The sequence below is a fragment of the Equus asinus genome, chromosome 5, assembly GCF_041296235.1.
Source record: "Equus asinus isolate D_3611 breed Donkey chromosome 5, EquAss-T2T_v2, whole genome shotgun sequence".
In the NCBI taxonomy this organism is placed as follows: Eukaryota; Metazoa; Chordata; class Mammalia; order Perissodactyla; family Equidae; genus Equus; species Equus asinus.
The window spans coordinates 18,213,817-18,238,252 of NC_091794.1; the positions used below are offsets into that span (position 1 = coordinate 18,213,817).

The 24,436-nt window shown below is 39.1% G+C and overlaps 1 protein-coding gene across 3 annotated transcripts in view; it reads right to left on the reverse strand.

Moving 5' to 3' along the window:
- Nucleotides 1-20,636, reverse strand: part of LSAMP (limbic system associated membrane protein) — a 597,408-nt gene extending 576,772 nt beyond the window's left edge. The window contains exon 1 of one of the 3 annotated variants that reach the window (XM_044771561.2): nt 19,688-20,636. In XM_044771561.2, coding sequence (XP_044627496.1) covers nt 19,688-19,842 — 155 coding nt within the window. In that variant the 5' untranslated portion in view covers nt 19,843-20,636. The remainder of the gene's footprint in view (nt 1-19,687) is intronic. The other 2 variants (XM_044771559.2, XM_070508918.1) reach the window with 2 other exon arrangements.
- Between the last annotated feature and the right edge of the window lie 3,800 nt (nt 20,637-24,436).

Here is a 24,436-nt window from a genome sequence, read left to right on the forward strand (position 1 = left end):
TTGCTGCTGAATAAACATTAAATCACACTCAAGTTTTGAGGCCGAGGAAGAGAGAGCAGTTTATAGCTCATTGGAGAAAGATTTAAATTTCATTCCAGCATTTCTGAGCTAGTAACAAAACACTACTAATTTCCCATCACCCTACCTTCTCCAAGGGACAGTTATCTGTGGGGGAAAAAGTCAGAGAAAGCTCTTGCTAATGACAGCTGAATGTTTTATAATCAAGTGAGGGTCATAGGACGATGCAGAGTATAGAGGTATGTGAGTAAACGGTGGAACTTGGGTAAGTACAGGACAGAGATTATAAGAATCTCTCGAGGTTTTACATGGAGACTCAGTCTTACATAGGACAACAAAGGAGATATTGTGGATTAAATACCATGTTATTTACCCAATAAATCTACAGAACCTAGTAAGTCAAATGCCCTAATGAAAGTCTTGGAAAACCAGGCTTTCCACTCTTCTGATTGATGGAGCTCTGTATGCAGCAAATAAGGCTGAGTGCCAGGTTAATACTCTACATATTAAGAAAACTATGGAGAGTGTGCCATTTTATTATAATTTCATTTCTCCTGCATGCAGACTTCCATTTTTCTTGCCTTTCAACTAGATTAAATACTGTAAATCACAGCTTTATTGATAGGAAAGGAGGTATTTGCATTACTGTTGAAAATGCCATCCCCAAAAGGCCAACTTCACTAATGAAAAGGAAGGTGGAGTTTGCCAAGCCAAATAAATTGCCTACTGTGGGGTGCTGGGCACTTAGATCTGGTGGTGACTCTAAATGTCTAAGTCATAAAGCTTTTGCCAAGTCATAAACTCTGGGAATGCAATTATCACCCAAAATCAGCATGAAAGTAACTTCAAAAGAATTGTTCACCTTTGGTATTTTCATTGACCCTACAGGTTTTGTCACCTCATATTTACTCATAACGAGGGAAAAATAGACGTCCTACTGGCACTCCATATCTTTGGTCATATATGATCCACAAAATGGAGCATAGTAACAAATATACTCTACTCTGTACCTACTATTAAAAGATATTACTGGTGCTTGTCCAGCTCCTGCTACTTGTCCAGCTCTGTTTCAGGCAATAGGTGGGGCATCAAAGACAAGGCTTTGTGGAAACAGCAGCGATCTTGACCGGAATCTGCTAATAACTAGTTGTTTGATCATAGGAAAGTCATTTATTTTCCCTGGAGTTTATTTCCTCTTCTCTAAAATGCAGAGAATGAGCTATACTTTAGTAAGTATATCAGTACAAGTACTGATGAAGAGGTTATCCAGACCAATGTACTCGTGTGGTCTCCAACCTTCCTTGACTCTATGACTTAGGGGGCTTACATTCTAGTTGAGGATACAGAGCTAAAATGCATGAAACCATGAGCAAACTTTTAAGCACTACGTTATTTGATATTGCCCAGAAGTCCCAAAATAAATAAATAAGTAAACAAATAGGGAAAAATAATAAACTGAGGATGGAAGAATTAATGGTTTCTTACAGGAGAAAGGGCTTGAAGTGAGTAGAATTTAGGTAAACGGAGGGGAAAAAGAATAAACCATACATCCCAAAAGAAAATAAAACGTTAATTTTAAAAAAGGGAAATATGAGCATGAGGTATCAGGAAATATTCCTGATAAAAAGAGAGGATGAGTATTACAGAGAGATACACTAAGGCCTGATGGTGCTTTGAAATTGAGGCTGATGGGACATACACTGGAGGCTAATTATAGTTTATTGAGCAAGGAAAGGAAGGAACTGATGGAAAGCTGTATTTGTGGAAGATTCCAAACAGTGGTGAAAGCCTAGGAGGTTAGACTATAAGCTCATATTATTTGCTGCTCCTTACCAGTACTCAACCCAATGCCTAGCGTAAAGAAAGAACTCAATACAAGGAAAGAATGAGGTCAGTCATGTACTGATGAGGGTTTTGAATAGAGTGATAGCAGGTGGGAATAAAGAAGTCCCATTACTTGGAGGCAGCTCATTATATTTACCACGTAAAAAGAAAAATAAAAGCAAGATAGCAATAATAATAATAAAAACTGTAATAGCACTGCAGCACAATAGGGAAACCAAATCGGAAACGTGAATGTATCTTCTGTGACTGCCTTGTGTCCGCTCTCTTCATCCTGAGCCCTGCAGCCGTCAACACCATATTTCCTAACTTTGAAGCAACACAGAGCTGTCAACAGCATAGTAAGGCCATATCTCATGATAAAGAATGATGAGCCAAAGTAATCTACAGTACAGTGGGGTGTAATTATAATTACTAATCTGCTTCGAGGTAAAGAAGAGTGCCAAGAAGTTTTGAAAACAACGATCTCCTGGGGTCTTTTTGGTCGCACACAACCCAATATTGGTTTACTAGATAATAATTATCATGCCCTCATTTCTTCACTGAAATGCCTGCCTTTCTATTTTTCTCTGTCCCCATTTAAGTTTCACCACAACCCTCAATACTCAGCTCTTTCATTAAAAATGTCCAGAGTAACACATCTGCCCACAGCCATTTCTGTAGAGCCATCTGAACCACCCTTAGGCATATACTGCCTTCATTATTACTTAATTTTTCATTTACACAAATTCCTTGAGGGACTGGAACAGGTGTGGATTCAGATTTTTGTAAGGCCTGAAATTCATACAGTGTGGAGTCTTTTTTAAAAAAATACAAAATGATAAATTAAAAAAATAGAGACAAAGCTTCAGAGTAGCCAGCCCATGCAAGGGAAGAGCCACAGAGCTTAAGCTTCGCTGTAAATCTACTTCTGTTGGACCTTTATTTAATCTCCATAGAAGGAGATTCTTTCCCTTGGCAATATCCATCTAAACTATAGTTTTTTGTTTTTTGTTTTTTTTTTAAAGATTGGCACCTGAGCTAACATCTGTTGCCCCCAATACGAGGAAAGAATGAGGTCAGTCACGTACTGATGAGCCCCCCAGTACATAGTTGTATATTCTAGTTGTAGGTCCTTCTGGTTGTGGCATGTGGGATGCCGCCTCAGCATGGCTTGATGAGCAGTGCTATGTCAGCGCCCAGGATCCAAACCGACGAAACCAGGGGCCTCCAAAGAGGAATGCACGAACTTAACACTCAGTCATGGGGCAGGCCCCTAGACTATAGTTTAAATTATCTCCGAATAGGAAAACGACTCATGATCCCAAGTAACTAAGATCTTTTTCTGAATACCAGGTCCTCAGATTCGCTTGTCAAAGAGCAACTCTACCTGAATCCCTGATGCCCCTTCAAACTCAATTTAATCAACAAAATTAATGTTACTTTGAAAATCTATTTCATTCCATAGATCCTTTTGTATTTATTCTCTGTCTTTCTCAGATCTGTATTTCCAATCATACTCTACCTTGTTTACTTAGGACTTCCCTCTCTCTCTATCATCCTGTTAGCCTTCTCATCTCCATTTTCTACCTATATTTTAGTTAGACCTATCCTTACCTGGTCTACAATGGTCTGCAAACTTTCTAAATGAGAGGATCCTTTTATTACCAAACAAATTTTCTTATCTTTTTGTAGTTGAGAAAATGTCCAGTAAAAAAAAAAAACCTACCATAAATTGAGAAAAATTTTAATGCTTGGGAACTGACAGCCTAAACCTGTCCTCTTGGGACTAAGATTGAATGAAACTGAAACTTCATCCACAAGGAATTAACTCTGACATATTTAGGACTTTGTTAGATAATTCTTAGGATCCCTGGTCATTATCTTTTAACAAGCTCCATTTTTATTTTAGCATCCTCAGATTTTTCATTGGGAAATTGCGCCCTTCTTGGGAATATTTTCAGCTTTACACACAGATCACTCACTTTGGAATGGGGCTGCCTTTGCCTCACTGAAATCCTGACACTGGATCCTTTCCTAATCTGCTTGCCCTTAACCTGTGTCTGTCTTCTCTCTCTTCATTTCCTTCTTTAAATCTCCACTTTTGTTTGTTTGAACTTTCTGAGCTCTTTCAAAACTATTACCTAAAATGCCACATTATTCATTTAAAAGTCACCTGGTTGCACAGACAAAGCTGTGCCTCAACGCTTCTTTCACCATAAATACTGCTAGGGAAACAACGAGGTAATTGGCTAAGTACCTGTCAGCTCAAGAGGAAAGGGACTGGTTTCATAATCTGGTAATTGCTGTTTATAAATTTTAACAGTTGAACTTTTAGGTAAATTAAAGTTACTTTACAAAAAGAGACAAAATAAGGAAACATGCATGCAAAAAATAAGAAAGCAAAAATGCTAAAGTTGGTGCATGAGTTTGGGTTCAGCAGGAGGTGGAAATACAGTTTACCTAGACACAGTGATGGATGCCATTTGTTGGTCGAGCTCATATTTAGTGGCAGCAGAGGTTATCTGAATTGTAAGAACAGAAAATCAGACATTCAACTTCTTCTGCTTCATCATTTCTGGAGAAGGCATTTGATATGAAAAGTAAGAAAGTGATACAAACAAAGCTCTCCCCAATTTAGGAATAGCAGATTTACCCACAGGTAAATAAAGTCCACGGCCACTGCTACCCTACTCCCATTCTTCTGGAGATCATCTCTGATGATACTGTGGGAGTCAGCAGAGGAAATGTTCTTATGTCAAATAGCTGGGGAGGTGACTGAGTCCTGTCAGGGCTCAGAGGGAGCCAGGATTGGAGCCGTCCAAGGCCTAGGATAGCTGAGCCCTCAGAATAGGAAGAGAGCCAACAGAAAGCATGGATTCAGAGATAGCCTCATGTTTTACTCTTTGGGGAATAAAGGAGGTAACTATTTGAGCCATGTTGACCAAGATGCTGAAATAGGGAGAAGATTTGAGGGTTAACATAAGAAATCCTGGGCCGGCCCAGTGACCAAGTGGGTAAGTTCGCGCGCTCTGCTTCAGCGGCCCAGGGTTTCGCTAGTTCGGATCCTGGGCGCAGACTTGGCACCACTCATCAAGCCATGCTGAGGCAGCATCCCACATAGCACAACCAGAGGCACTCACAACTAGAATATACAATTATGTACTGGGGGGCTTTCAGGAGAAGAAGAAAAGAAGAAGATTGGCAACAGATGTTAGCTCAGGTTCCAATCTTTAAAAAGAAAAAAAAGAAAGAAATCTTGTTTTCACTATTTTCAAATTCAGATGGCTGCAAGAAGTTCAGTAAGGAGTGAACATCAGTGGGATGAAGAACCACATGGTGGGATTCAGGCAAAATTATATTAACATGTGTGCCAAAGTAATAGGAGTAGTTAGAAGATGCAAGAGATGAGGTCACCATTTGACCTGATCAATTTTATCTATCTCTGTGAAGCTGGATGAATATAAAAGTATCTTTCTGTGATCAGATTCGTCTTGATATTGTTCTACACAGAAAGATGAAAAGCCTAAATAGATCTATTTTAACGAAACACAGACCCTCTTTGACATGTTTGCAAATTCTCCAGTGGGAAGGAAATAGTAGAGGTATGAATATTAAAACCCACTGAAAAATGATTAGAGTACATATTTCTGAATGCAATTCTTCATTTGCAATCAAAGTTATAATGAGATGCCAGCAAAAATAAAAAATTAAAAATAAACTCTCACAAATAAACTAGAGTAGAAATTTAGAATATCACAGAATGACAGAATATTAGTGGTAGCAGAGATATGAGAAACCACCATTTCAACTTTCTACTAAATAAAGCATTAGTTTTTTGTTTCTTTTCTAAGTAACATTTCCTAATAGTGGTTACCTGGCCGATGCTTAAATACTAAAATGACTAAAAATTTACTTCTTTACAAGGAAACCTATTCCACTTGGCAGAATAGCAAATGATTTTTATTAAATAAACATACCTATACCCACAGATATATAATTGTATATATATAATTGTAGATCTTTCTTATTTCACTTTTATACTAACCTTCCGAGGTGAGAGGGTAAATATTATTATTATCATTTTCATTTTACAGAGAAAGGACCTGCAGCCCAGCAGGGACAAGCAATTTGCCCATGTTTACAAATGGTAATTGGTAGAGGTGATACTGGGAGCTAGGTCTCCTGCTCAAAAGATGCGTTATTTCCATTATGCCATAAAGCTATTTGAATGCTAATTTTCAAAATAGTTCCACCTGATTTGTTTACTTATATCATGTTCTATTTAAACTATAAACTACCCTAAATTCTTTGCTTTGCTTTGTTCTTTCTTTCTCCTTCTCCTTCTTTTCTTTTTTTTCGGTGACAGATGTAATATAAACACACATACATATGAACAACATTCTTTTTTATAGAGAGCTACAATTTGCCTCCCCATGGCTATCATCCGTTTTTACCTTATAATTCTGTCAACAGATCCTCTTATCTTTGCGTCATGCACATGGTAGAAAGTTTGTGCCCTGTGTTTTTATCCAAATATTGAACTAAGACAGACTAAGAGAATCCTTTACCAGTATCATACAGTATTTCTTTGGCATAATTATCCAATTAACTGGAAAAAATTCTAGCTCATAATGGACCCATAATCTGTTCATAAGTCTATCAGGAGAAACTTGTCAAAACACAGATACTCAGCGTGAACGGCATTTCCCCGATCTACCAGTCTGGAATGTTGCTTGTTTTAAAGAAATCTATTTACCATGTTATATTTTGTTTCCAGGGAACCCATGTTGGCTCCTAGTGATCACCGCTTCCTTTTCAAAGTATTTCTAGTACTTAGGATTTTGTTGTTGTTGTTGTTGATTCAATATTATTTTCCCCTTTTATTTATAACTAGGACTATATTGTATGCCACCAGTACCATTAAACAGTATCTGTTTTCTACAGGGTTTCAAATGTTAGCAATAGTATCTCTACAATCATGCTATCAAGTTGTTTTAGTGCCTGGGGTAAAATGCATATGAGTCTTACAGCTGAAATTGTTTTATAGTACTCTAATCATTTCTTCACATGCTTTGGGTCTTTAATATTGAAAATGGTATAAAAGCATAATTATGATCATTTTATTTAATAAACAAATTTAAAGTTAATTAAAATTCTTATTCTTCTCTTTCAGTGGCCAGTCTCTCATCTTCAGCAAGCATGTTTGTGAACAGATCACTAGATCTCTTGGCGACTTAGCATGAAAGAAAATCAAAATTTAGTCTAGAATTCAGATCACAAATATGAAGAACTGACTTCACATTTTTAAAAACAGTTAGTTCTCACATAGCTAAGATAGCATTAGTGTCTATCTTATATTACAAACAAAAAAATGCTATAAGATTTTATTTTACTCTTTAAGGACTCTGACAGCCAAGATGTAATAGAAACAAGAAACGATAAGTCTGACTTCTCTTACAAAGTAATTTTAGCACTTGCACAATGATTAATTAAAAATAAAACATATTAATCAAACAAATTAAGAAAACCATCGTATGATGCTTCTCATATATTGTATCTGTTCACATTCTTGATAACCTGGAAAATTTGGTTTTCTGCAATAAACTTCCTCATCACTGGTGCATCAAATTAATTGAGTTCCTATTAAAGTGTGCTATGACCCAAGTTCACAATAATATTCACATTCATATTTTGTGTCTGTAAATTTTATGCACATATTTAAAACATATTCATGCTTTTACTTTTTATATATAATTATAAATATATGCAAAATAAATTAAAAATAAAATAAAAATCTTGTGTTCAAATATATCCATACAATATAGATTAAGTATATGCATGACACAAATTGTTTACACATCATAACAGATTCTATATAAATACATACTCTGATTTTTAGAAGAACTAGATTTTGAATTCTATTTTTATACAAGGATTAAGGCATTAATGCAAAAATATTTTTAAGTTTCCCATGCCATAACATTTATAATGGAGGAGTTTATTATTTCCTTTCAATTTGAGCATATCATCATCCCACTTATAACATCATTCATTTCTTCTGATGCACTCAATCATATTCAAAACTATAATTTCACTTCACCAATCCAATATCTTTGTTTCAGAGGCATGTAGAAATTATACCCATTTTGGAGCTGGGACAATACAAACTAATTCCCAACTTTATACAGTTAATAGTTTTATTGGAACTAAAGCCATAACCCTTGGTGTTCAATCTAGAAGTTTACCTAATCTAGTGATATTCTATAGACTTCAGGTAATTCCTTGTTGTGGTGATGATATTAGTTCACCATAGTAGAGTCACAAAAGATAGACAGAAAAAACAGAGGTCAGGAAAGGAGTCAAAGAAAAGTCCATTTATCTGCTGAGTTAATGATCCGGCAATATAAAATAGTGATCTGAAGATACACCCTTGAATTACATCACAAACCTGTAGACGAGGACAGCAATCTTTGCTTATCTCAAAACAAAGATTAGCCACAAATTGGCAACTATATGTGACTCAAACCCCATACAATAAACAGGCCTGATAAAGACGTGCTGGAATGAGGCATAACTGAAGAAGCACAACAATTAGAAATCAGGAGACCAATTAATTTTCCCTATCAACGTTTTCACGTGTAGACATTCGGCTCTGCGTGACTCGGTATTGAAGTGCATCACTTTCATTTTTATCTTTAGTTTCTAGTGGGGTAGTGTTGCAAATAGTAGCATGATGGAAGCACAACTTTAGAAAGGATATCATCAGCTTTAGACAACTTTAAAATATAGAAATTGAATATAGAAATGCATCATGAAAAAATTATAATGGAATAGGTAGTAACGCATTACTGAATGAGAAGTTGGGTTGCATTTTTTCTCAGAGTTACAGGCTTTTCCTCTGACCTCATATAAATAATGTCTTTGTGCATTATGGCAAGACATACGGAAGGGAATTTGAGATTATTAGAAAGTCCACTGTACCTTCAAGTTTGAATTTCTCCAGGAATGAGTAATGAGCTCTACACTGCAAAACCCAGATAGGCATCATATTCAGTATGAATAATTACTTTGAGTCAAATGAGTGCGAGTGATCTGCACCTTGCCTCATTTCACAAGAAAGCAGAAGAGATGAGGTGAATGTACCTGTTGCACAACAATCCTGCCGCCTTAAGGAACTCTCAGTCTCCAGCTTGGTCCCTGAGAGTTCACAGCCACCACTAGAGGGAGAAGGTCTCAGTCGCTCCCAGAGGTATATTCCTTCTCTTACAGCTCCCTGGGATGCTGAGCTCTTCACAGATATTAGACATACCTCATTTCTAGCTTTGTCAGAAGCTAATCGATCAGAGAATGGAGTGCACTTTGTCTGGGCACTTGCGGCTAAAGCTTTGGGATCCCCCTGAATTGCCCCCATTTGCCTTTCTCATTCCCTACAAAGCTGTGCTTGAAAGCAGTAGCTGCAACCGGAAATGTTGAAAGTGTTTCTAGCCAAACCCCCTACCCTTCACCAACAATCAGAAGACTCAATCTCTGATTGTCCTACTTTACCTTCAACCACACATCCACAATTACTCCAGTGATGGCTGATTTCACCACTAACATATTTTGTTTCATCCCTGTCTCCTTCTAATTTGTTTCCTCTTTTATACAGCAATTTCTGGTCTGCTTGATTTATAATACAGTGAGCAAATAGTTATCTGAGCACCTACAGGTACTAAGCTAAATTCCGAGATGAAAGATAAAGTAGATGAGACACCTGCCTTTGAAGGGCTGATAGTACATTTGAGGCAAGACCAGAGTGAATATAATTTTTTAAAGCATAATAAATGCTAAATTGAGGTATGCATATGATCTAGCAACCTCACTTCTGGGTTTATGTCTGAAGGAAATGAAATCAGTATCTCAAAGAGATATCTGCACGCCCATCTTCACTGCAGCATTATTCACAGTAGCCAAGACATGGAAACAACCCAAGTATTTATCGATGCATGAACGAATACAGAAAATGTGAGGTACATCTATATCTATCTGTCTGTCTGTCTTTCTACCTATCTATCTAAACAACACACACCACAATGGAATATACTCAGCTATTAAAGAATATATAAGGAAATCCTGCCATTTGCAACAATGTGGATGAACTGGAAGGCATTATGCTAAGTGAAAAAATCTAAACAGAGAAAGACAAATACAGCAAGATCTTACTTATATGTGGAATCTAAAAAAGCCAGTCACAGAAACAGAGAGTAGAATGGTGGTTGCCAGGGGCTCGAAGGTGGCAGAAATGGGGAGATGTTAGTCAAAGGGTACAAACTTTCACTTATAAGATGAATAAATTCTGGAGATCTATTGTACAACATAGTGACTGTGGTTACTAAATGCTATGTTGTATACTTGAAGTTTGCTAGGAGGGTGGATCTTGGGTATTCTCATGACACATACCAAAAAAGGTAGCTATGTGAGGTGAAGGATGTGTTAACTGGATTACAGTAATCATTTGACAATGTATATCTATAGCAAAACACCATGGTGTACATGTTAAGTATACAAAATTTTATTTGTCAATTATACCTAAATAAAGCTTGGGGAAAAAAAGACATGCAGAAAGGCTGCATATACTATAGAGAGTACTTAGCTCAATCTGGGAGAATTAGGGAAGGTTTCCTGAATGAGATAATTCCAGAACTAGCCTTGAGCCTAGAAGGAGTAGGCAAAGAGGTAACCTTGTAAAGAAGTATGGCAGGGAGACGGGGAGAATGAGAAGAGGAGGTTCTGGGAAGAGAGAGCATCATGAGAAAGGTGAGAACCAGCACTATGTGTGTACATGTGTTCATGTGCTCATGAGCAGAGACCATAAGTGTTCTGAATTAGTGGACACAATGAGGTAGCAGGTCAGGCAGAGTTATCCAACCTGAGGAGCTCTGACTTTATGCTGTGGATGGTGAGAAGCTTTCGAAGGATCTGGTGACATTTCTAAACTGATACTGGAAAACAATAGGCCGAGGATAGTCAGGTGAACTCAGGTCTATGGTTCTGCCAACTACATGAAGTCTAGAAGGTCTAAGTAGACTAAATCTGTAATCCAGTAGAGCTGCCTAAGGCAAGGAGAAGTGAGCAGTGCTAATCCTTCTTCATTTCAGGCCTTTGTCTCCCTCTTTTTCCCACCTACACGGACCAGGTTTTATGATCTTGAACTTATACAGCAAGAGTTTAAAAAGATGGAGCGCAGCACTCTGAGATTCATCTTCACATCACCTCTTGGTTACAGCATCTTTGATACAGAGCTTCACTTGCATCCTTGAGAAAGTTGCCTATCTTGGTAACATGTCTGGGGTATAAGTCCCTTGTTACTGAGGGCTTTGCCTTGTTTAAACCAGCCCCTGACCTAGGACTTCATTCCTTCTCTGAGCCTCAGCCCTGTGACTGAGTCTCTACTATGAGCTGACAGACCTGTGACATCTGCCTGCCACCCTGTAGGGCTCACTGAGAGTTGCTGACCTGTTATTTTCCCCTTACTGTGCAGTGCCTCTTTCTTGGAGGAACATGTCAGACTTCCCTTGGCTCCATCGCTTACCTGCTAAGAAAGCTTCATGAGATCTTGTTCTGCATGCCACACACAACACCCTAGGCAAGTGCATTAGGGCTTACCACGCAGTGCTTCTACCATCTCAGGAGACTAGTGTAGATCTATGGCCCATTCCTCTCAGTTTGCCACCATTAGCCCCATTGTTAGCCCAAAGCAAATTTTGTGCAAGTTAGAAAAAAAATTCTATCTTCCTCAAAGAATTTTAACTACAATCCACAATCACTACAACGTGTAGAGTACCGCTTAAGGTTGTGCAAAGGACAGCTTGCCAGTTGAAAGCAGAGACTTGGGAGTTGGCCCTGTGGCCAAGTGGTTAAGTTCACACACTCTGCTTCGGTGGCCCACGGTTTCACTGGTTTGGATCCCAGGTGTGGACCTAGCATGGCTCATCAAGCCATGTGGAGGCAGCGTCCCATAAAGCAGTGCCAGAAAGACCTACAACTATGTACTAGGGGGGCTTTGGGGAGAAGAAGGAGAAAAAAAAAAGATTGGCAACAGATGTCATTTCAGGTGCCAATTTTCAAAAAAGAAAGCAGAAACTGGGACCACAATCTCACCACAGCCATCCTAATCAGAGTCTCTAAGAGGGACAAGCAGTAGGAGACTTAATCAGGCAGAAGGTCGTAAGCAACAATCAGAAGGTACTAGGGTTTAGGAGCTCAAGTGACCTACTTGGGGAAAAGGCTAAGAATTTAGATAAGAAATTTGAGTAACAGGCAGAGTATGAGAGGCAAGAGGGAAAGAAATTAAAAAAAAAAAAAAGGTAGTATAAGTTCTCCCAAATAAAAGAATGGCTTTGAGAATATGATAAGATGGAGGCTGCAAGTGAAGGAAAGAAAACCGACTTGGTTAAGCTAGATAGTGGACATGTGAAAGATGAAGCATTTCTTGAAAAATTCCTTCCTTGATCAGCACTAGCTGGATGATCCTCCACAGAAAAGTTCAGCTTTAATTTGTCAGGAAGAGAAAAGAGAGGTGAGGCGGGAGAGGGGAGAGGAGGAGAGATGGGGGAGAGGAAAAGAAAGGAGAGAAGAGGAAGGGAGAAAAAAGGAAAAGAAAGAGGAGGGGAGAGCAAGGACGTGGAAAGGAAGAAAGGAAGGGGAAGGGAGGGGAGAGTAAGGAAGAGAAGAGAGCGAAAGACATTTTTAACGTAATTTTGGATAAAAACTAGCATATCGTGGGATAACATGAAAACCAAGAAGATAACTTCAGTGGTACTGTAGAATAAAGAGCTTTGAAGAAGAATTAGGACACATGAATTCTAGTTCTCAGATTTTTCTCTTCTCAGTTACAGCATTTTAAAAAGAGATGGTGGACTGCCTTTCCTACCTTAAATTTCTGCAAGTTTGTCCCACAGCAATTAACACAATCTAAAGCAAAGTGTTTTCTTTTATGAAGGTTAATCACTCATTAACTTGGACTATGTTCTGATTACAGGTGACTACAAGAAAGTATTCACTTACCCTGAACTCCTGATAAGAAACTCAACTATATTCCATGATACCTGTGACTTTAATGGACTTAAAATAAAGTGATGCAAACATCTGAGAGCAAATGACTAACCTTGACCATAGAAATAAAAATATAAAGCTCATTTTGTTAAATTTTCTAATTTTCTAAAAGTTATCTCCTACTGTGAATATATAATGACAATAATCTTATTAAGATCTTATGTTTTATACCATTTAATAGTTTATAAAACACTTGGATACATAGCATCTCATTTGATCATAAAAATAGCTTTTTTAGTAGGCCAGGTAGTTGTCAGTTATCCTCATTCAATAGATCAGACTATTTCAAGCTATTTAGATCTTGGTCTTCTGTCTACTTTTGAGTATTCTGAACTTATTATATCCTGAGGGAAAGTCTACCTATAACACAAAGACTTATCTATAAGTTCCAGCTAAAGACTGATTACCATATACCACATAAAGTTGAGATGAATTCCACAAACACAGAATCATCATCTTGTAAATCACATATCTGTATATGTGTATCTGTATACAGATATACGTGTATATCTGTATATGTTGTATACGGCAACATAAGTACACACAAGCCTGTTTGAATAAGTTAACACTGAAGACATTTTTCTTGCCTAAATATTGTCTCTTTTCTCTCTTAGAGATAGCATTAAAAATAAAAAAACAAAACTAGAACTGTTTTGTGTCTTGCCTAATATGTTAAAGAAAGAACACCAAACAATAAGCTTAAAAAAAAATCAAGCTTTAACACTATTTCAATAAATATCATGTAAATTGGATCTATATTAAAATGAAATCACTCCATTTTCCATGACATTGTAGTTATGAAATAGTGTGGTAAAGAAACGCATCTATGATCATCCCTTTCCTTTCTCCCAATTAAATTAGTATATCTTTGCTGTTGACATATTTACCAAACCATTCAGCAAGACTCTAATTTTTTACTACACACCTATTAATGGTTACCCCAAAAATGGTTGGTAAAAGAGATTCCTCAACCAGTAAAGCAATGATTCTCAACTCCATTTACACATCAGAGCGATTTTTTAAAAGTATCTATGCTCAGGCCCTACTCCAAACGAATTAAATCAGAATTTCTGAAAGCAGAGTCTGTGGCTTCAGTACTTTTTTGAAAGGTCCCCAGCTGATTGTAATGTGCAGCCATGGTCATGAACCGTCGAAAGGAGTGCTTCTCCAACTTTAACGTGCTTATGAATCATTAGCAGATCTTGCTAAAATGCAGATTCTGATTTTGCAGGTCTGCAATAGACTCTGCGATTTCGGATTTTAATAAGTGACTATGTGATGCTTAAGATGCTCATCTGCACATTTATAGTAGCAAGAGTCGGTGGTTCTCAAAGTTTGGCCCAGTCCTGCAGCATCAGCATCATCTGAGAAATTGTTAGAAATTCGATTCTTAGACCCTACCAGAGACCTACTGAATCAGAAACTCTGCAGACAGGAGCCAAGTAATCTGGGTTTTAACAAGCACTCCAGGTAATCCTGATACACCTTCAAGTTTGAGAAACACTAGCCTAAAAAAAGGGCTCCTAAAGTCTGAACAACTTGTCTCATGTGGTTGGAAAACCACTAATGCTTTATGCCTGTGTAGCAGTTTACAATTCAACAAACTTTCCTACTTCACCTCTTCTGAGCTTCTTAAAACAACCCCATGGAGTAACCAAAATAGACAGTTTCAGCATTTTATAAATGAAGCTGAAGCTCAAAATATTTAAGGGATTTGGTCAAAGTCATGCAGCATGCAAGGACAGATCCAAAATTAGAGCCCAGGTCTTCTGAGCCTTATAAAGTAGCAGGCAGTACATTCAGAAAGCAGGGCAAATGGCTGTGAGCCGGTAAGTAAGGCCCCGAAGGAAAAAGCTCTCTAAGGCTCAGGTGATGACCGCAAGGGGACCAGCACACATTCAGGCAACCTCTGTCAGGTGACTCACAGACTTTTATACTTGGAGTTCTCAGAGACCACAGCAAAATGCACTCATCCTTTTTTTGCCTAAGTTTGCTATCACGTGGAACCAGCTTCACAAAACACAAATATTTAACCCTCACCAGCTGATTTAACTGAATGAGTTAGTCACCTTTGGTTGTTCCCTCCACAATTCTACAAATAATTCATTTGAAGTCAAATGACATAGACCAGAAAAGTCACCTTAATAGGTGGTGGGTGTATGTGTGCACGCGTGTACGCACTTACGTGTTTCGTACTTATAGAAACACAAATTATCACAATTTGCATTTGTCACATGAGAATTGCCTGCTGTGTTCCTCAGGTCATAAATGAATTCACAGGTGCATAAACTTCCTTTCAAAAAATGCATATAATGGGGGCTGGCCCCGTGGCCGAGTGGTTAAGTTCGCGCGCTCCGCTGCAGGCGGCCCAGTGTTTCGTTGGTTCGAATCCTGGGCGCGGACATGGCACTGCTCATCAGACCACGCTGAGGCAGCGTCCCACATGCCACAACTAGAAGAACCCACAACGAAGAATACACAACTATGTACCGGGGGGCTTTGGGGAGAAAAAGGAAATAATAAAATCTTTAAAAAAAAAAAAAAACATGCATATAATATGCCATATTCCTAGACAATATATAGTATGCTATACTTCATTATTTACCAAATATATTTAATACAAGATTTTATGGGCAATGGAACATCTTTAAAGTATCAGTAATAACCAATAAATTTTGATTACTTTTAGTGATTTAGTTACAGACAAAAAAAAAAAAACTTATAGTTGTCCCAAACTCTCCCTATAGACTCATGCCCACAAAGTTTGTTTTCAAATAGTGAATTATAAGTGGTAGAAAACCACATACTGTGTCAGGAGTATGTTGGAGTGTTGACACTTTCTTAGTGAATGTAGGCGTTCCAGATGCCTTATAGAAGAGAAGCCATTTTTTTCCTTGAAATCTGCACAAAATTTTTACATTTTACTTTCAAATAATGACATCTTTTGTTTTGTCTCTTCCTTTTGCCTTTAGTGTAGAAACGAACAAGGAAAAAAAGACCTGAAATTTTGAAAAATGAAAAATTTAAGTATCTTACATAATTAGTTTCTTATAGCTAACACTTATTAGGTACCTTTATTTATATTTAGATGGAAAATATGTTAGCACTATAAAAAGTATTATAATATCCTGAAAACATCAAATGGGGTCAGAATTGTAAAATAGATAAAACTCCAATACCTTAAATTTAAAATATTTAAAATCACAATAGTGTGAAGCCCCTGCATTTCATCATATATGCACTTATGCTATATGTCCAGATATGCATCTATATGTTACCTTATAAACAGACACAGTGGGATCAAGTATTTTATAATTATCTTTACAGACATATGCTGCCGATATTGAAAATATAGTCAAGGGGATTGTTAAAAATTAAATTTTAAAGGTTGAATTGAAACAATATCTATTTCCACTTTTCCCTCAATTTATCAAGAGAGCTACATGGTTTCAACCCACCTAGACTAACCAGAGATGGATCTTTACGGGTGACTGTGTGTAAGGATCGAGGATTGGAAGACCCAGTGCCAGAAGCTTGTCCAGTAATTGATGAGCTCCTGTAGTACTTGTTGGGGGTGGCAGTGAGGCAGGTGGGCTCTGTTCAGAAACACACCTAAGACTTCTACAAGTGAAGTCCTGTGGGTCAGTGTGTCTCACATTTTATCGTGCATGCAGATATAAACACAGATTCTATGCAGCAGATCTAGGAAGGAGCCCCAGGCACTGCTGCTGCTGCCATTGACCTGTGGATCACATTTTGATTCTTTGCCTTTGAGATGGAAGACGGTGTTGTGTTTTCTGTTAGCTCTTAAAGGATCTTATAAAGAACCTCATAAAGATCTAGAATCTTCTCTGGGAAACAATCAACTTAGGTTGGTATACATGAAGGTATCTCTCTTTCCATCTAGTTTTGTTACCTTCATTTTATAGTCTTTATGTTTTTTCCAAAAGATAGAAATTACAGAGCAAGACCCCCAGATTAGTATATGCTCTCCTATCAAGATGCACATTTACACCAAAGATCATAATTGTACAAAAATGATCATCAGTTCCCAAAGGAAATGCTTGGTTCATGGAAGGAGGCAGTGAAGCTAAATGTTTTGGGGGCAGGCAGTCAAACTGCTGCCAGAGGACCACCAGAATTACCAATTTCCCTCGTCCCCTGTGGCCTGTTCAGATTATTCAGGGCCACAGACTCAGTGAGGGAGAATTTTTCTTCCCCTTGCCATTTCACTTTCCCAGTGCCAAACATCTACTGTGGCTTCCAATGAATCAACTTCTCCTTCCTCTCCTCCCCCGGAAGCTCATGCTCCCAGTAAAATGTCACAAATAAAGTGGAAGCAAGTCTTTCCCAGGCTAGACTTGTAAACAGAAAGCAAGAGTGCCATTCTTCACCAGGAAACTGACCCGCAAAGCTTATTGGATTCCATTAAAGAGCTTGAGAAGAAGGTCAGCTATGAAAACAAAGGGAACTCTCTCCATAGTTACTTCTGATAGAGCTCCACCAACCCAGAAGTAAAGCCTGGTCCAAGGCAAAGGAAAGAAAAAGAGGGCACATTAGGTGAGTTCTGGGGAAGCAGTGGGCTCTCGCAGGTGACTGCTCTGCATACTCTGCTTGTCTGTCTTCTCTTTCCCAGGGAATAACTGCTTCTATATTTATTCTCTTTTCTCACTATCCCCATTTCCACACTGTAATGTCTACTAAAGTGGATTGCTTAAAAAAATCCATTTCTTTGAGCCGTAGACACACAGAAGCACAGATATATCACTTATAGATATTTATGTACTGAGATATTTATGCCACTCATAGACATAGACTTCTATGCATATACAGTAGGAAATATAAAAATGCCTTTTTTCTTCTGAATTAACATTTAGATGCTTATCCAACTCTTCAATAACTGTGGCTTAAGATACAGGTGATGCTGACTTAGAAAGACCTTACAAAGTTCATGGACATTGAAATAAAAACTTAAACATGCAGAGTGTTCACTTCTCCCATATTCAGACTTATAATCACAGAAAATATATTTCTAGGGGTAGCAGAAATTTATATAGAGTGCTTCTCTAGTAAAGGGTTAACGACGTTAAGGAGTAAGAATGTTAGTAATTGAGATCGCACGCTTATGTGTTTGCAAAAATATTTTCTGCATCACGTTCAAATCCCTTTGCAAACAGATAAATTACTCTATAAATCTTATTACTTCATGTGGATAAATCACACATGCAAGTTTACAGGGCTGGAGAGCTGGAAGGGAAAATCTGCTTTGGATAGGAGGATCTTTGGGATTCATAATCACCCAACGCTCAGGAAATGAAGAAAGGGGTTCTTACACATTAGGATTTTCTTCATTTTTACAGTCTGCAACAACACACACACACAACACAATACGCACAATACACACACATGCCTCTCTAACAACGCTAGAGATCCCAAAGCAGGACACTGTGACAGCCAACCAAATTTATTTCTGAGAAAAGGAAAGAAAACTTTGCTGCTGTAGGCAGCTCTGCTACAGAACTGCTCCCTGATGCCCCAGGGTTTATGCACTATCAGCTCCTTGCTCACAGAACAGAGGTTTATTTTCTATCGTATACTGTTTTTTTTTTTTATTGCCACAACAAGCAATATTAGCTAGATAGACAGACTGACACTGGATCATCTCATAAGGATCTCCAAGGAGAACGTTTTCTTCTTCTTCTTTTTTTTTTTTTGGTTGCTGTTTGCATCTGATGGAAATTCAAGGAAAGCTAGAAAAAAAGACAAGGGGTATGTGCAGTGGGTGGAGAGAGAGAAGAGAGAAGAGAAACACAGGAAAAGAAGCTAGAAGCTTTTCAGAAAGAGATTCATGGCTAGGTTCCATCCGAGTTTCTCTAGCTCACTGTCCCTTATTGGGGTCAAACTCCCAAGGACTTGGGACTCTTCCTTTCCAAATGTGAATCCCAAATGACACTTCAGAGTATGGCAGAGCTGCACAGAGATAGACTTTGAGGTCAACAATCAATATGGAACACCCATTTTATGCCAGTTTAATTCTTTCCTAACCTCTGTGCTTAACACCCCTATTCTTAAATAACAGCAATTTGGCAAGTTCCTCTTTTTTTTCTTCTCTTCATTGTTGTGCTGATTTCTAACCACATTCCAGAAAAAGATCAGCAACCAACCAAAGTTCTACAATTGATTTATTGCTCTCAATGTCAATTAGAAGATCCTTACAGAAGGTCTCCTATCCCAACTACTGCTGGGGGCAGAGCGAGAGCCTTGATGCGCGTATTAACACACACACACACACACACACACACACACAGCACGGAGAATGCAGTACTGTGTGCCACTCTCTGAAAGCCATAATTCAACAACTCTTCTTTCCCAATTAAGGGACTCCGACAAAACTCTGAAGTGCGAGGCATCTGCATTAATAAAAACGAGAATACTGACCAATGTCAGTAATACCATAGGTGAAGTTAAGCTTTCTTGGTAAGAGAAACAAGGTCCTAAGACCCAAACAACATTTAATAAACCCTACTGGTCCTTGACAGGGACCAGAATTCCCTTGAAATTTGTTGGCAGATACCTCGGCCAGTCAGTAAAAGGTACACACACACACACACACCCCATCACCACTACCACTACCACCACCCCCCCCAACCCCCCAGCCTGCAGCATCGGGAGCTGGAGTTCAAGGAGATCACACACACACAAACACACACACAAACACTCACGCAGCAGAAAAGTTGCTCGAAAGCCCTACCTGAGGATGGCCGTGTCCCCCTGCCTCACGGTGATGTTGTCCGTGCCTCGGTTAAAATCCACGCTGCGAACAGGCAGTCCTGTGGGAAGAAGGCAGAGCAATCTCAGTAGGACCAGCGGCAACTGTTTCCGATCCGGCTGAACTCTGCCGACCATCGTGGCCACGCCGAGGTGCGGGTCCGTGTACTCTGGAGGGTGTGTGCGTGCTGCTCGCCGAGAGGGCTTTACAAACAGCGGGCTTTCCTCCACAGCAAAGGCAGAACGGGCTTTGCCAGTTTGTGGTCCTTTCCACTTTGCCTCTCTTTCCCTCGCTCAGTCTCTTTTCCCTCTAAGACTTAACAAAGCCCTCATAAAACCCAAGCAGAGGGGGGAAAAAGTCAAAGCAGCACAATTTAAAAGAGAGAGAGAGTACAAACATAAGACCCTCTAGAAAAGAGGAAGAGAAGGCTGCAAAAGGAAGGTGTTCTCTGGTCTGTCTGTGGCAGGATGCTCCTTTGCCAGCATCGGAGCGGAGCTCCTTCGCGCCGTAACCCACTTTCCCAGGCCGGCGGGCGGGCGAGGGAGCCAGCACCCAGCCTGCCAGGGAGAGTAAAGAAACCCACACAGCAGCGGCAGCAGCCCAGAGCCTCTCTCCCCCTCCTCCCTTTCCTGTTTCTCCCTCCAGCGCCTCTCGCTCTCTGCTCGCACCTCCCCCGCCCCCGCGGATTTCAACAGCCCCTCCACGTCATCCCCTCGGCCCTCCCCTCGGTGTGGCCCCTCGCTTTGCACAACTGCCCCCTTCAGCAGCAGCCAGCCTCAATGAAAGCCTGATGCGCCTTTAGGTTGTCAGGACAACAGCTCCATCTGAGGCCTGGCTGATTTCCTTAAGAAGAGGGAATGGAGCTTGGAGGTACTGTACAAGAGAAAGGGGAGAAGGAGAGGCACTCAAGCTCTGAAAGAACGGAAGAAGAGTCCAGGAAAGGGGAGGGAAAGGGTGAGGAAAGAAGGGAACGGAGATGGGAGGGAGAGAAAGCGAGGAGCAAGCAAACCTTGGCAGACGGAGGGAGTGAAACAGAGAAGGGTATGGAGGGGGACCGGTGCCGAAAGATGGAAGGAGGAATGTAAAACTGAGAAGAAACTTGACGTTGGAGCCTAAGATGAAAAGCCAAAGTTGATTTCAAAACTAAATATTCCTGGCAACTAGCTCTTCATACTCACATCTTCTTCATGCTTTCTCCTGCACTTTCTTTTACAGGATTAAAAAGATTTATTTTCACTCATTCTTTTATCCCTCCCCCCTCTTGGAGCCCCCTTCTGAAAGATGGATTGGAGACAATGCTGGTATTGAGTGGTCTGGGGTGTGAATGCTTGGTTTGTCTTTTCCAAGTGCCAGCCTCAGCAGCTGATCCCTGATCCCTAAATCAACTTCTCTCCAGGAAACCCTCACTCAGTCCCACACATGAGGAATGGTATTAAGGATTACTGTTTAAACGTCATGTTGCTCTTGCTACCGAAGTTTCTACTGGCACTTGCTTCTCAGAATGTTCACACACAAGGAAGGAGATTGGTATTTGCAGGGGGACTCTAAGGCTGCATACAGCACTCCAGGGAATGACAGCCAGGTTACCATCATTTGTCAGTCCTTCTACTCCATGAGTCAAGCCAAGTGATAAGGGCCATAAGAGGCCAACACTATGAGCCACTCATGTGAGAGCCCCAAACTATTAGACACCTCCCTCAGTACTCATGCTGAGGGTGAAAGATGGGGGTTGACCAGGCAAGGACCTTTTTCTTTTTAAATTTTATTTATTTGAATAGTTAAGGCATTTCTTCACATGGTACAAAAATCCAGTGGTACAGAATGCTGTAGAGTGAATTATAGTTTGTCTTTCCTATCCCTGTCTTTAGGCAAGCCATTTCTCCTGTTGGGGTGCAACAAATATTTCCCGTTTCTTATACATCTTTCCCTAAATATTCCATGTACACACAAGAAAATTCACACACACACACATGTATTATGTCCACTCCTCTTATTTACACAAATGATTGGCCAAGGACACTAAAAAAAAAAAAAAAAAGGAGTGTGTTAAGGAATCCTTATCAAGCCCCACCACGGTACCCTAAGGAGGTACTTCCTGTGCTGACACCTGCCTGTGCCCCCAGAATATTCAAAGAATTTATCTGCTGCATTTTATCAGTTTAAAAGGTAGATACACTCTTACAGATTATGTGAGGAAAGGATGGAAGACCTTAGGTTTTTTGAGAAAATAATTTGAAATATTGGAATCTGAATTGTCACAAATTCAAGATTAGTGGAGTTCAATTAATTTTGTTTGTACTGTACATTAATTTTATATAAATCAAGCTGTCCTATGTTGGGGCTGATACACTGTCCCCAGATAATAAGCCAATGATGTTCCACCATTAATTTTAATTCGGCTAACTCAGTTCATTTTGTCACAGAAAAAATTATTAAATCGAGTATTTAGTCTAACTACAAAACCCATAATCCTGTGGCTTCCAATATCAAGGGAAAATGAGCTTCAAGTAGCAAATGGAGATGCAAGGATTACATAACTCTCCGCCAAGATTGCAGGGAAAAGAGCACCCACCCCCACTCCCTGCTGCCAGCAGGTTTGACAGTCCCCGGCAGGCTTCTTCTGAGCTTTTAGAGATGAAGGATTGGCTTAGACAAAGACTTAGATATAACATCTTCTTTTGCTGGATGGTGTTTCTCCAATGTCAGGAGGAGGAAAAGAGAGACATAAAGGACTGGGGCCACTAGAATATCTATTTCCATTGATGATGCTGGGTGAATGGTGTAACCACCCAATGGGAACTAGACACTCTGAGCGGAAGGATCAGGTAGATCAAGAGTATGAGTATCTCTTGCATCGGTGCACTACAGTTTGAATGAAGAAAAGAAGTTTTTCCCAGGCAAGAAGGAAGTATGGTGAGGTGGTAGCATGTTATTTAGAGCAGATGCTTATACCTGGTGTTTGACTAATGCCTATACCAGTAACCTCAAGTTACCAGTAGGACTGGTCTGGTCCTAGGATGAAGCATAAAGTTTAACATACTGGGGTACAAAATAACTCACACCAAAGTAGTAGGAATGTGGAATTTGTATCAAATCGATCAGATCTGAGGTTTGTCTCTACAATCACTCTGAGAAAATGATACATGAAGTTAATCAAGATTGTAATCAGAACTGTAATAGACATGCCTAACCTGCCTAAGAGGGTAAAATTGTAAATACCTATTCATATAGAAAAATCATATAATTCAATTAAAGGTTTTTTTTTAATACTTTCATTAAATAAGTCCATTTCTTGGCAACTTCTGTTAAACTAAATTGACTTAGTGTGTGCACTGGAAGTAAAACACAAAAAGAAGACCACATTTCACTTATATGTGGAAGATAAACACACGGACAAAGAGAACAGTTAAGTGGTTACCAGAGGAAGGGGGTTAGGGGGTGGGCACAGGGGGTGAAGGCGAGCACTTATGTGGGGATGGACAAGAAATAATGTACAACTGGAATTTCACAATGAGGTAAACTACTATGAACTGAATTAAAAAATAGTTAAAATGGTGCATTTTATACTGTGTATATTTTACGACAATAAAAAAGCACCTTATAGTTTCTAAAAAAAACAATCTCTGATTTAGACTGTTTGATAATTCAGACTGGAGTTCTGAACAATCTCAAAATCATGAATTTTATTATGTAGGTTAATTATTTAATATTTATCATTTACATCCAGGTGGCACTTCAAATACAACTTTCCAACCCAACCCTTGACCCAGAGGGAACGCTCTAGAATTGATGGATATAAGAACAGAGGAATGATAGAATCTCAAGCCCACTCACATGGCTTATCTCATCATTTGCAAAATAATAAATCTATCTGTGGGTGTACTACTGACTTCCACTTCAACTTTATGTTCTCTCAGAGTCCTTTCCTTTTTCACTCTCTCATGGACTCCTGGTTTCCTATCCTCCATGCTGTCTCTCTGAGTTCTAATACATTCTAATAAATCCAATGGTCCATATATACTGAGTAACTTATCTCCTCCTAATGGTCACTCCCCCAAATCTACTCCAATACTAACTCCTCTGCTTGCTTTCCTAAGAAATGTAGAGAAAGAAACAAATAGATGAGTTACTGAAATTTATACAAGCTATTTTTCTGTAAACCACTATATCCATTCTTCCAAGAGGGCTGGCAAAAATGAACATACTTTCAGGTTATTTGTGAGGCAAGTATGGCTGTTAGCCATATGAAACAGCCATCATCATCCAAGTAAGATGATCTTAACTACTACTTGAAAATAACATACTGCCTTTCTAAAAGAGGCTTTAGAAGATTCTGGCACTCTCCAGGGACAAATGCTGCAGGAAAAACAAAAACTGGCTAACGTCTGAACACCCTAAGAAGCCTGAAAGGTTTATTCTTCTGTTTAGCTTTGTAAGATAATGGACTCACAGAAAATCCAGATGCAGCCTGGAATGTACAACTAATTTAGCTATATTGCTTGCATTTTATGCTAAACGTATCTATAATATTATTAATACACCACTCTACATTTCTACAGTTGTAAGGTCTTAATCATAAGAACGCCATGCCTCTACTTTACTTTCATAAGTGGAATTAGCATTTCCATATGAACTAGAAATGCAGAATTGTTAATACTTCTCCTTACGATTCCTACTATGACATTCTCAATGACTTCATCATAATTTAGCAATATTCAAGTATCTCAGTTT